This window comes from Ranitomeya imitator, chromosome 7 (genome assembly GCF_032444005.1).
Source record: "Ranitomeya imitator isolate aRanImi1 chromosome 7, aRanImi1.pri, whole genome shotgun sequence".
Classification (NCBI taxonomy): domain Eukaryota; kingdom Metazoa; phylum Chordata; class Amphibia; order Anura; family Dendrobatidae; genus Ranitomeya; species Ranitomeya imitator.
Genome location: NC_091288.1, coordinates 88,579,808 through 88,593,724, shown reverse-complemented (window position 1 = coordinate 88,593,724; position 13,917 = coordinate 88,579,808). Strand labels below are relative to the sequence as shown.

The window sequence follows — 13,917 nt, the reverse complement described above, 5'->3', positions numbered from 1 at the left end:
CTGCCCGGGACCCGGGAATGAAAATTCACTATATCCGGGGCGGCGGCCATCTTTGTGTACCCTAAGCACACCATGCGCACGCGCTGCCTCGAAACCGGAAGTGCCCATTCCACGCAGTATTCCTGGCGTCCGGGTCCCTGAAGCCCCTACCTCCTATCCGGAGTGGCGGCTGCGCTTCCCCCCACGCACTCTGCAGACCATCGGTCCCCAGCAGTGGCAGCATCGGATACCGCACCAGCCGGGACAGGGGCCTCCCCGCTGCCATAACCCGACTGGCCGGCTCCGGGTTCTTCATATTCCTCAGGTATCGATTCCTAGAAGGTTCCCCGTCAGGGACAGGAAACCAAACTGACGCAGGAGAGAGGTACCGCCGTTTTATCCTATAAGTTTCCTGTCCCTGAAGGGCAGATCCCCTCTCTCTGGTAGTGCTTTCATGGGCGACTGAGAAAACAACATTTTATTTTTCCTGCAGCCACTCGCTTACAGTCATTGTGGCGGTGCAGGGAGCGCTTACAGTAACCACTCACTATACCGTGAACGTGGCTGTAATCACTCCCCTGCACACTGCCTGACAGCTTGCCGCGGAGTAATTCACTGTAGTCAGCGGTGCCTGTAACCGCTCCCTGCACCACGGAGATGACAAAGCAAACGGCTGCATGAAGAATAGAACACAAAACGTCTCTTGTAGCCGCTGCTGCAGTAAGGTAGACAGGCAGGATTTAAACACTATATAACTGCAAATTACCACTATATCTGCAAGTACATAGCATTTTCTGGAGCAGACAGGTTCCCGTTAATGTTCCAACAAAGCAGCTGTCCTGTAAAGGTATCCAATTCAAAGCACCTAAATTAGGTCTCCCTTCATTTACCTTCCTTGAACTTCTGTACTATAAAGTTCATTTGATCAATTGGGCTGCGAAATGTTCCCGGGTAACCCAGTGCCTCTTCTGTGATGGAGTTCAAGATCTGGATAGAAAGAAAGAATTACTAATCCATAGAGCAAAAGCTCAATATTACCATTAACATAATCCTTGTGAGTGTGGCTTCACCTGTACTCACAGATTAAGCACACATCAATGTGGCCAATCGTTAGGAAGTAAGGACAGATACTTGCAGTTTTATTGACTATTTTACTCAGAGCTTCAAGACTAATCAAATAAAAATATAAGTAAACATTAGAAACCGTCCTAATAAATCCTACTGGTTTGTGGTGTAGTGACGAGTTAGGCTGGCCATACTAATTAAATAGCTATTGGATGAATGCTCGCCTGTGTATAGTCCGCTAACACCACTCCTACCTCACTAAATGACAGTCCGATGTACTGGAGTAACACGATCGCAGGATCAGACAGAACATGGAGACGGTCATGTTTTCAGGATTTCCTTTGCATTGCACAGGTGATGCAATTATTACCTGGGCAAGACTAAGGAAATCCTGAAAACATGACATGTTGGTGGGCATTGAGGACTGGAGTTGGGGACCCCTGCTTTAGATCATCCCCTAACTGGCTATGGTTTAACCTTCATGACCAGGCCAATTTACAATTCTGACCAGTGTCACGTCCCACTGATTCTGAGAATATTTTTGTACTTATAGTGGTAAAATTTGTCCAATATGACTTCCGTTTATTTGTGAAAAAAAAGGAAATTTAGAGGAAATTTTGAAAAGCTAGCAATTTTATAACTTGGGAGGGGGGATTTGGTGGTGCAGAATTTACCGATTTTGCTTTGGGGGATGAGGAGCCATTTCACTTTTCCAGAGCCTTTGTGCTACCAGTAACGTGGAAGCCCCCTATATTTCCATTGACATAACAGACCCGAGTGGGGACTTTTTTTGTGGATTGATTTGTAGGTTTTATTGGGAACATTTTACATAACGTTTGGGATCACATTTATCTGGCGCTCTACACTGACCATTTACTTTGGGGTTTCCATCTAAATATCCGAGTGACGCGATTCAAATGAAACCCCCGTGGGATCCATTCACTATAATGAGGCAGCAGAGTTACTCTGGACTCCATCTGGCCAATGTTCAGCATTGTCTTCCTTTTCAGAAAACTGTGGAGGACCGCACTTCTATGCACGCCTAAAAAGATGGTCATTGCTGGATCACAGGACAAACTGCATCCACAGTTCCTCCATCTGCTTCATTAGCATCTGTTCTAGGCTACAGCTCTTCATAAAGGTCATGACCTATGCTATCCTGAGAGAAAGACAGTCTTCCTAGTCTCACCCCAGGGGGGATTTCCTGAGAACACACCAAGTGGAAACATTTCACACCTTCTGACTCTTTTGAAGAGAGATGCCAATTTTAGCCTGACACTACTTACTATGAGAAAGGTCACACAAACAGTGTTCAAAGAAAAATAATGTATTCATTGTTAAAATAGCCAGGATCCTGTCACAAACCAAGATTAGAATATTAACAGGAGAGTCTGGTCTAGAAATCAGATCCCCAGGTTAAATCTATAAATTAGGCCTTTACCCATAGAAACGGTGTCACAGACTAAGGGACAGCCAAGCTGGTGTGAACCATTCCATATTCATCCCCCCTCAAGGAGCAGAAAGCAGACTACAAAGTTCAGATATTTCTGTAAGTTTTTTCTCTTATTTTTATAACTGTTTTGCATATTTGTATGTCACTTTATTTCCATTTTTTTTTTAATATCCTTTTATTATAAGCACTGTACCTTACCGGTGTAAGAGCTAAGTGCAGAGAACAGGATAAATGTGCACCGAGCCTTACTGTGATCTATGGGAGGCAGAATGAACAAATCAACAGCAGGTGAAGAATTGTTTTTTTGATGCTGTTCCTCGTGCAGTATAAGCGATTAGAATACTTTATTCTTCGGGTCGGTGTGATTACAGTACTATCAGATCAGGTTTTTATGCTTGGCTGCTGTCACCAAAAAAATGCTTTTTATTCCGCATCGCCATATTTTGAGAGCTATAATTTTTTAGTATTTTTGTTGACAGAGTCATGTGAGGGCTTGTTTTTTTGCAGGATGAATTGATGTTTTTATTGGTACCATTTTTGGGCACATGACATTTTTTGATCGCTTTCTATTCTCATTTTTGGGAGGCAGACTGAATACCAATCAATTCATGAACTTTTTTTTTGTTTTTTAAATGCCATTCCGTGTGTGGTAAAATTGATAATGAAGCTTTATTCCTTGGACCAGTATGTTTACAGCGATACATTTATATAGTTTATGTTTTGCCGCTTTTACACAAAAACTATTTTATACCAAAAAATATATATATACAGTATATTCCTTTTTTTTTTATTTTTTAAAAACTCTCCACTGACTGATCACTGATTGAATACTCTGCAATGCTTTTGTATGGCAGGGCATTAGATCAGTGTCTCACACACCGTTAGGAAGCGTGACATTCTATAACTACCAAGATAAAACACAGCGCCCTCCCTCCTACCATACCTTTAAATGGCAGGATTATGGAGGAACTATTTATACAGTACAACTCCCTTCCATATCACAACTTACATAAATTACAAGTCATGGCCCTCAAGTTCTTGATTGCTCAATACAAAGGAAACTACTTACAGATTTGATTGTGATACTTGGGAAAAACCCATTGATGACAATGTGGAGCGAGTCCTGCAGTAGTGCACTCCTGAACCTTTCTATGAGTTTCCGTTTGGAGCCCAGACCAAAAAGAACAATATTGAATCCGAGACTGAAAAACAGCAGTAAACCAGCGAGACACTGATTAATTATATGTACCTGCAATCTCTGGAATATATATACACATGTTGCATACAATGTCTCCTATCTATAGACTCCTATGGATGCAGTCTAACTTTTTATACAAATACAACCTGGACATATTGCATACTGTATTATACATTTTTCTACAATATCGGTCCATGAGCGGTGGAAATGCACACTACTAGCACCATACAGATCTCACTTTCCTGGCATGTAACACTTGACCAGTATTTCACACGATACATTTTGCGTGTTGAATATATTCTGCAAGGCTGTATCTTGTATACGAGGCAAGATATGGCTCAAAGCATCATGAGGAATATAAGAGAATGAGCCTGCCCATTACAAGTGGTAGCAATATGCAGGGGGACAGGCAAGGGTTGGTCCACCGTGGCAGCTTGGCACCTACCCACAGTAAGGGAGTGCTGGTCAAGCATGCACACCACTGCTTTATTATCTATGTGACCTATGGAGACAAGGGGATCCCAGTGGTTAAACCCCTAGTGATTAGCAACTTATCTATCCTATGGAGAAATTAAAAAAAAAAAACTTACTGAAGCTGCAGCATCCACTTATAGAAGAAGGCCTCATGTTTTTCAGTCAGATTTCGAAGATCAGCAGCAAATGCTGTGGGGGACTGGTCCAGGAGCTTCTGCAAGGTCTCCTACAGAATTAAGACAATGGGATACTGCAAAATCACAAAATACTGGAAAGCAATTTACAAGTTCAAACCATGAAAAGTAATTTTTTGCTGAGCCATGCAGCCGCTCTTTTTCAGCCAGCAATACTATCCTCCGATATTGACGGCCACCAATATTAGATCATCAGGGGTGCGACTAACAGCAAAGCTGACGGAAGATGCGGCGGCGCTCCGACAAGCACACTGTTTCCTATTATTGCTTACCAGACACGGCTTTGTACATTTTGTAGTACAGCAAGACCCAGGGCAGTAAGGAGAAGGCGATAAGATCTGAGGCACACACAAGATGTCTTTTGTAGGCCAAGACAAAGCATATACATATTATGCCTAACCTACCTGTGATGAGCCATTTATTCACTGAACCTAATACCACCAGCTATAGAATCACTGTGACACATTTTCTAGGCATTGTTGTTTCAGACCCTCCATGAATATCTCAGGCATTGCTGTTTCAGATCCTCCATGAATATCTCAGGCATTGCTGTTTCAGACCCTCCATGAATATCTCAGGCATTGCCGTTTCAGACCCTCCATGAATATCTCAGGCATTGCCGTTTCAGATCCTCCATGAATATCTCGGGCACTATTCTTTCAGACCCTGAATGAATATCTCAGGCATTGCTGTTTCAGACCCTCCATGAATATCTCAGGCATTGCTGTTTCAGACCCTCTATGAATATCTCAGGCATTGCTGTTTCAGACCCCCCATGAATATCTCAGGCATTGCCGTTTCAGACCCTCCATGAATATCTCAGGCATTGCCGTTTCAGACCCTCCATGGATGCCTTCATATTACCTGGTCTAACTTTGGCGTTTGTAACTTCTGTAACGTTCTGTCTGAAGTCAGGACCTTAGAACTGCTGTGGGCTTCAAAGTACTCTTCTACCAAGTTGCTCTGTAAATAAAAAGAAATTCAAGTCACTGCAATCTATTTCACACATTTTTGTGCACCTTGAACTGGAAGAAACACACCACCCAAAACCATTTCCCACCTAAGGTGTGAGGGGGGGGGGATGTGCTATTATTATTATTATTTATTGTTATAGCGCTATTTATTCAATGGCGCTTTACATGTTCTTACCTTCTTTCCTCTTTTGGATGGCGTTTTCCCAGGGGTCTGAGAAGCTTCGCTTGGCATCTGTGACCCTTTACTTGGCGTTTTAGCTGTAGCTGGCAGCTCATCCATATCATCTTCAGAGTTGGAGGCCGAGTAGTCGCTCTCACTATCAGATTGTAGATCCGCTGCTGGAGAAAGAACGCCAGATTCTTTTACAAGATACATTCCCATAACTCTTGTCTTTTCAAAAGTCTTATATTTGTAGTTTTAAAATTAATTACAACTATTGCAAACATTTCTGCTGGTGAACAAAGAAGTTAAATAGAGGGACATCAGAAGTACAGATGGACAGCCTGTTACATTACTAAGCCCCAACACCTCCTGTACCTACAGAGCTCACACTACACATTACAGAGGTACAAGTATACACACACATGGTCAAAAATGTTGGCACCCCTAGTTTAGTGACAGAAAAACCCACAATGGTCACAGAAATAACTTTAATAATAAAAGATCTATGAAAATGAACAAATGAAAGTCAGACATTGCTTTTCAATCATGCTTCACAGAATTAAAAAAAATAAAACTCATGAAATAGGCCTGGACAGAAATGGTGGTACCCCTGAAAATAATGTGACAAAAGGGACATGATAAATCACGGTGTGTCCACTAACTAGCAACATAAGCGTCTACAATCTTGGAATCAGTGAGTGGGCCTGTATATAGGGCTACAGATACTCACTGTGTTCTCATAGTGGGTGAGAACAATTTGTCCGAGTAGTGGACAGCCCCTGTAACACTTTTCTTTTGTTTACAGTTTGTTGCCTTAGAGGCCGACCACTGTGGCTAGACAGCAGAACATTCGCAGTGCTTACAAGCACTTTTTGGAAGCTGGGCAGGATCGCTGGAAAGCGTCATTACCTCCTAATCCTGGACAGCTTCACAATGCTTACAAGCTAGACCGCACAGGTGCTGGTCGGTCTCCTAGGGGGCGAGCTGTAAACAAAAGAAAAAGCGTGACCATCTCAAAAACAGCTGCAAATTTTAATTAGTAGTAAATTGTAGAATTTGCTTTATGTTTTAGACACACTTCAGTAATGTCCACCTATGAAGATTGGAGTAACCCTTTACTTAAATTCTGACATGTGTACACAGAACAAAAAAAAACAAAAAAAAAAACGAACATATATAAAATACCTGATAGCCTCTTCCTCAGTCTATGCGGGGTGGTGGAAATAAATTCAGGTTTCTTCCCCTAAAACATAATACCAACATAACACAATGAATATCACACTGTAATAGCACTAACTTGTGATACAGCTACTCGTTAAGGCTATAATTAAATGCTGGAATTTTGTCAGATCAGGAGAACAAGGCATAGGAGACCTATATCACATGTGGAAAACAGGGATTTTTGTATACTCACCGTAAAATCTTGTTCTCTGAGCCACTCATTGGGGGACACAGACCGTGGGTGTATGCTGCTGCCACTAGGAGGCTGCCACTAAGTAAATACAAAAAAGTTAGCTCCTCCTCTGCAGTATACACCACCCACTGGCTCCAGCCAGAACCAGTTTAGTGACCAAGCAGTAGCAAATTATAATCATCAAGAAGAGATACAACATGTTAAATCAGAAGACAATAATAGCCATCAGAGTGGGTTTTGTGTCCCCCAATGAGTGGCTCGGAGAAAATAAATTTATGGTGAGTACACAAAAATCCCTGTTTCTCCTTCGCCACATTGGGGGACACAGGACCGTGGGACGTCCCAAAGCAGTCCCAGGGTGGGAAATAACATCATGACAGAGTAAACTCCCGGCATTCGCTGTCTAAAGACGCGCTACTGCCGCCTGCAAAATTCGTCTACCCAGGCCCGCATCTGCTGGTGCCCGAGTATGGACATTGTAATGCTTTGAGAAAGTGTGCAGGCTAGACCAGGTTGCCACTTTGCAAACCTGCTCCGCAGACGCTTGATGCCGAATGGCCCATGAAGTACTTACCGACTGAGTGGAGTGTGCCTTGATCCCCGCTGGAATAGGCTTGCCTCTGACGCGGTAAGCCTCTTGAATAGCTGACCGAATCCATCTGGCTATTGTCGACTTAGAAGCGGCCAATCCCTTCTGATGCTCCTCGAACAGGGCGTCCGTCTGGCGAAAAGGCACCGTCCTAGACACGTACCTTCTGAGAGTCCTCACAAGATCCTAAGAGTGAAAAGCCTTCTCCATACGGTGCTGGACAAAATGAGGCTAGGACAATATCCTCGTTAAGGTGAAACAACTAACTCCGAGACCCTTCTGATTGATGTGAGAGAAGGAGACATGTAACGATTGGAAGGGAGATTGCCATGGGACACCTAGGACCAAGTTAAGGTCCCAGGCGTCTAAGGGCGCTCTGTAGGGAGGTACCACACAAGAGACTCCCAGGAAGAAAGTTCTCACCCACGGTTTGGAAGCGACTTTACGCTGAAGCAATTCGGACAAGGCAGACCTGCCCTTTGAGGGAGCTCGGCGCTAGGCCCAAGTGCAGACCGGACTGAAGGAATTCAAAAAAGGTGGGAATGGAGAAAAAACAGGAGGAGGCCGACCTCAGCCTCTACACCAATCAAAAGCATAGTTACTTACCGATAACGGTATTTCTCAGAGCCCATGACAGCACTACCAGAGAGGAGATCCGCCCTTCAGGGACAGGAAACCTATAGGATAAAAGGGCGGTACCTCTCTTCTGCATCAGTTTGGTTTACAGAGCATCAGAGGTCCTCCAGGTTAGTGACAACAGGAAAATATACAATTTTAACATATTGCTTATCAGGTATACACCACGTCTATATTAGGAAAACACACTTCGCTTAAATAAAAGTGCTCACCGCACACGCGATGAGGGGGAGAATGAGCAGGTGCTGTCATGGGCTCAGAGAAATACCGTTATCGGTAAGTAACTATGCTTTTCTCAGTCTCCCATGACAGCACTGCCAGAGAGAATTGCAGAGATTATTGCTTAGGGAGGGACCACAGCCTGCAGAACCCTTCTTCCGAAGGTTAAGTCAGATGAAGAGGCTAGATCTAAGCGGTAGTGTCTAAAAAAGGTTGAAGGTGATGACCAGGTGGCTGCCTTACAGATTTGGTCTATTGATACCTCCGACCTTTCGGCCCAGGAGGTCGCCATAGCTCTTGTAGAGTGCGCTTTCAGCCCCCCGGGAACTGTGTTTCCTGTGGACGAGTACGCCAAGGCTATCGCATCTGTTATTCAGCGTGCTACAGTGCCCTTGGAGGCTTTGAGTCCTTTCCTGGGTCCCTGGAAACAGACAAAGAGAGACCCTTCCTTCCTATGCCGCTGGGTGGATTCTAAGTATTGAGCTAGACACCTTCTCACATCTAATATGTGTGGAATTTTTCCTCTTTTTTATTTTTAGGGTCTGGGCAGAAGGAAGGAAGGATTATCTCATGGGACCTGTGAAATTTGGACGCATCCTTGGGTAGATAAGCAGGGTCTGATCTCAGGATAACCCTATCATCCAGGATTTGAGTAAAGGGAGGCCTTGCAGATAGGGCCTGGAGATCACTAAAGGTACCTTCACATTTAGCGACGCTGCAGCGATCTAGACAACGATCCCGGTCGCTGCAGCGTCGCTGTTTGGTCGCTGGAGAGCTGTCACACAGACAGCTCTCCAGCGACCAACTATGCGAAGTCCCCTGGTAACCAGGGTAAACATCGGGTTACTAAGCGCAGGGCCGCGCTTAGTAACCCGATGTTTACCCTGGTTACCAGCGTAAACGTAAAAAAACAAAAAAATGGTAGTTACCTGCCGATAACGGTATTTCTCTGATCCCATGATGGCACCACGGAGAGAGGGGTCCGCCCCCAGGGACAGGAAACCTACAGATGAAAAAGGGCGTACCTCTCTCCCACATCAGTTGGATTACAGAGCCTTATACAGAACTTCAGCTGCAACTCAATATTTGCACAAATTTAACTTAACCTATTTAACTTAACAGAGGCACCGTGACTAAAATTAATTACTAGTACATTACCAAGTGCACACCTGTGTGTGAAAAGGGAGGGAATATACGGGTGCCATCATGGGATCAGAGAAATACCGTTATCGGCAGGTAACTACCATTTTCTCTATCCCCATGATGGCACCACGGAGAGATTTGAATAGATAGAGCTCTTAGGGAGGGACCACTGCCTCTAGAACCCTTCGCCCAAAGGTAGGAACAGAGGAGGTCAAGTCTAAGCGGTAATGCTTGAAAAATGTAGACTGGGAAGACCAAGTGGCCGCTCTACATATCTGTTGTATTGAAGCGCCAGCTCTCTCCGCCCAGGATGATGCCACTGCTCTGGTCGAATGAGCCTTTATATTCTCTGGGATGGCTGTCCCACAGGATGAGTAAGATAGGGCGATGGCGTCTCTTATCCATCTCGCTAAGGTGGCTTTCGATGCTTTTTGTCCCTTCCGAGGACCCTGGAAGCAGACAAACAGAGCCCTATCCTTCCTGCACTCCCTAGTGGCTGATAGATATTGGACCAGACATCTTTTCACATCTAAGGTATGCAGTGTCATTTTTTGGGTTGGGACAAAAGGAGGGTAAAGAAATTTCTTGCGTTCTAAGAAACTGTGACGCTATTTTCGGGAGATAAGCCGGGTCAGTTTTTAGAATGACTCTGTCATCAAGTATCTGAGTAAAGGGCGGGCATGAAGATAACGCTTGTATATCGCTGACACGACGAGCCGAGGTTAGGGCCACTAGGAGTGAGGTTTTTAGAGATAAGATCTTTAAAGGAATTTCTGTCAGGGGCTCAAAGGGAGGTTTGGTTAGAGCGTTTAGTACTAGGTTTAGATCCCATGGAGGAGAGTTGTGGAGGGGAATGGGTTTGGACCTAGATGAGGCTTTAATAAATCGCATGACCCACCGATTTCTGGCCAAATCATAATTATACAGTGCTCCCAAGGCTGCTACCTGAACCTTTAGAGTGCTTGTAGCCAAACCTCTTTCCAGACCTTTCTGTAAGAACTCAAGGATTTTCTCTATTGGGATCTCCCCGGACGGGTCTGCCCCTGATACTGACATAAATTTTTTCCAGACTTTCCCATATATTTTAGTGGTTAGGGGTTTTCTACTCTGTAAAAGAGTGGACACCAAGTTAGGAAAGAACCCTTTATCCCTTAGCAACCACCTTTCAAAAGCCATGCTGTCATGTGTAAATTCTTTACATTGGGGTGAAATACTGGACCCTGGGACAGAAGTTTCGGAGTGTCTGGTAGAACCCATGGACTTAATATGGACATTTTCCTTAGCCAAGAAAACCATATTCTGCGGGGCCAGAATGGCGCTATTAGTATCACTGTGGCTCCCTCCTCCCGAATTTTCCTCAACACTAAGGGGATGAGTGACATTGGAGGGAACGCATAGGCGAGATGATAGTTCCAAGGAATTGTCAGCGCGTCTAGAGCTACAGGGTTCCCCCGGGGATCGATTGAGCAGAATGTTTTTACTTTGCAGTTTTGGCTGTTCGCGAATAGGTCTATTTCTGGTAGACCCCAGAGATTCACGAATTGATCAAAGACCGACTGGTTTAGTTCCCACTCCCCCTGCTTTAAGCATGTTCTGCTCAGGAAGTCTGCAGTTTGGTTTTCGGAGCCTTTTAAGTGGAGAGCTGTCAAGGACTTTAGACTGTGTTCCGCTATGTGGAAGATGGATTGGGTTACCTCCATCAGAGCTCGACACCTGGTTCCCCCTTGGTGGTTTAGATATGCAACCACTACCTGGTTGTCCGAAAAGACTTTTACGTGATGACCGTGAAGGAGATATAGAAAGTGTGTTAGGGCCAGTTTTACCACTAGCAGTTCTTTCATGTTGGAAGAGTCTAGCTCGATATAGAAGGGTTAATAGTTTGCCTTTAGCTACCTTGCCTTTAAGTGCCTTTTGCCTTTAAGTGTTAGAATTACTAGAATCTGTTGACTCAGTAGTCTGACGGTCTCCTCTTCAAGGAGACTGTACTTCTTATCATGTATGTTCTCAAGAGTCAGTACAACATATTCTGGGTTATGGTAAATAAAGTATGACCCTGGGTGATGGTGGGGGCTACATGAGTTACATTGAAACGCATTATGTGTAAATGGTATAAAATATTGCTTCTTGCTCTATTACTTCAGATAAAAGTGACTTGCTCACAGGATATGTGTGAGGTGTCTTTTTGTCTCCAAGCGCGCTTGTAAAATGACGGGCGTAACTCCACAATTTGGTCTCACTGGTGATCTGTAAGCTGACATTTGAGTCAGAATGAAAAACAGCTACGACAGTTTTGGCGCCCGACCGGGGCCGTGTATCCAGCCTATTCGGATTCCGTATGGGGGAGTTTTCTGCTGAGAAATTGGACATGCAAAACACCAGCTGCAGCAAGGTGAGAAATGTTATTCTTACAAACCTGTTTTGCACTTGCAATCTCTCATCTGGATCTCTCCATACCTCTGGGTAAAAGGCTGCGAGCATGGTTCAAAGAATCCACATCACCAGTGAGTTTTGTGTTTTGTCTATTTATGTCCGTATGAGAGTTGAATAATAGAGTTATAAGATGATAATTGTTATCTGTATTATTTGTCAGTATCCTAATTGGTTGTGTATTTGCGTAGTGTGTAATACAGAGCTGGGATAGACTCTGTGCAGTGTTGTTATTTTGGTCATTTTGGATTGGCAGTACATTATATGAAGCTGTATTTTGTATTAAGGCCGTGGTTTTTGTTGTTTGGCCTTAAAGTGCTTTCAGAGTGTCAGTGGACACTGTTGCAGTTTTTTGTTATATAGAGTTGTGTTAATTCCAAAGAGCAAAATAGGCAGGCTGTGTGAGCCTTGTATGTATGTATGTATGTCTATGAGAACTCTGAATGAGATGACAGGTGAGTAAACGAGTATAAGGGATAAATAAGTACATCCCTGATTGATTAGGGGTTCCGTTAGGTGTGGTCCTCTGTATGTGACAGAAGACATTATTCAGCGCAGTTTGAGCTGAATTAGGTGGAGTGATTGAGATAAGGGATTTTCTTCTTGTAAAAATCAACTGAAAGTGAAAAGAAACAACAATCCCTGAATGAGCATGTATGTATGAGTGATCACATAAGTATCATTACTTATCTAACTGTTGTTAATTGTCCAGGACGAATGAGTTGTGGATATTTTTAATGTACATTTAATTTACATCTGAGATTCAGTGAAACCCGTGTTATGTGTAGTTTGACATTGGATAGGTTTCTATATGTGTTTTGGCCGGACGCGGTCAGAATCAGCTTATTCAAGTTGTGCAGTGATCTGCCTGTATAGAGAAACTGTTTTTAATTCCGAGAGAATGAATGTTTTGTAGAGATTAAGGGTACCGTCACACTATACCATTTCGATCGCTACGACGGTACGATTCGTGACGTTCCAGCGATATCGTTACGATATCGCTGTGTCTGACACGCAGCAGCGATCAGGGATCCTGCTGAGAATCGTACGTCGTAGCAGATCGTATGGAACTTTCTTTCATCGCTGGATCTCCCGCTGTCATCGCTAGATCGGTGTGTGTGACACCGATCTAGCGATGCGATCCAGCGATGCGTTCGCTTGTAACCAGGGTAAACATCGGGTAACTAAGCGCAGGGCAGCGCTTAGTAACCCGATGTTTACCCAGGTTACAAGCGTAAAACTAAAAAAAAAAACAAACAGCACATACTTACATTCTGGTGTCCGTCAGGTCCCTTGCCGTCTGCTTCCCGCACTGTGACTGCCGGCCGTAAAGTGAAAGCAGAGCACAGCGGTGACGTGCTTTCACTTTCACTTTACGGCCGGCAGTCACAGTGCGGGAAGCAGACAGCAAGGGACGTGACGGACACCAGATGTAAGTATGTGCTGTTTTTTTTTTTTTTACGCTTGTAACCAGGGTAAACATCGGGTTACTAAGCGCGGTCCTGCGCTTAGTTACCCGATGTTTACCCTGGTTACCCAGGGACCTCGGCATCGTTGGTCGCTGGAGAGCGGTCTGTGTGACAGCTCCCCAGCGACCACACTACGATTTACCTAGGATCACGGCCAGGTCATATCGCTGGTCGTGATCGTAGGTAAATCGTATAGTGTGACGGTACCGTGTGACGGTACCCTAAGTCTGAAAACTGCTGCATTCTGTTTGTGTGTGTGCAAGACAACAAGCTTATCAGCGCTGATGGGAGGGGTAAGCTGAGCCCCTGCACGAATTGTTTGACATTTCTCCCTTTTGTGCTGTGGGCCAGAGGAAGGGGGTCCACATAACTGCATTCTAAAGTTTCTCTGTCTTTGGTTTAGTACACGCTGAGAGATTGTGTTTAAAGCAATAAGTACTGTAGGTATTGAAGAAAAAGGGAATGTTGTACAATTGAAGTTGGAATTTGAAAGTGAAAGAATTGTGCCTATTTTAGGGAA

General features: G+C 44.2%; 1 protein-coding gene across 4 annotated transcripts in view; it reads right to left on the bottom strand.

Annotated features, from left to right (window-relative positions):
* The window catches only part of ORC2 (origin recognition complex subunit 2), a 68,038-nt gene that overhangs the window by 19,626 nt on the left and 34,495 nt on the right, over window positions 1–13,917 (bottom strand). For 3 of the 4 annotated variants that reach the window (XM_069733613.1, XM_069733611.1, XM_069733615.1), the window contains exons 7-12: window positions 6,686–6,743; window positions 5,513–5,676; window positions 5,228–5,326; window positions 4,286–4,395; window positions 3,567–3,699; window positions 870–966 (exon numbers count right to left, since the gene is read on the bottom strand). In XM_069733613.1, the coding sequence (XP_069589714.1) occupies window positions 870–966; window positions 3,567–3,699; window positions 4,286–4,395; window positions 5,228–5,326; window positions 5,513–5,676; window positions 6,686–6,743 (661 nt within the window). The remainder of the gene's footprint in view (window positions 1–869; window positions 967–3,566; window positions 3,700–4,285; window positions 4,396–5,227; window positions 5,327–5,512; window positions 5,677–6,685; window positions 6,744–13,917) is intronic. The other variant, XM_069733614.1, reaches the window with a different exon arrangement.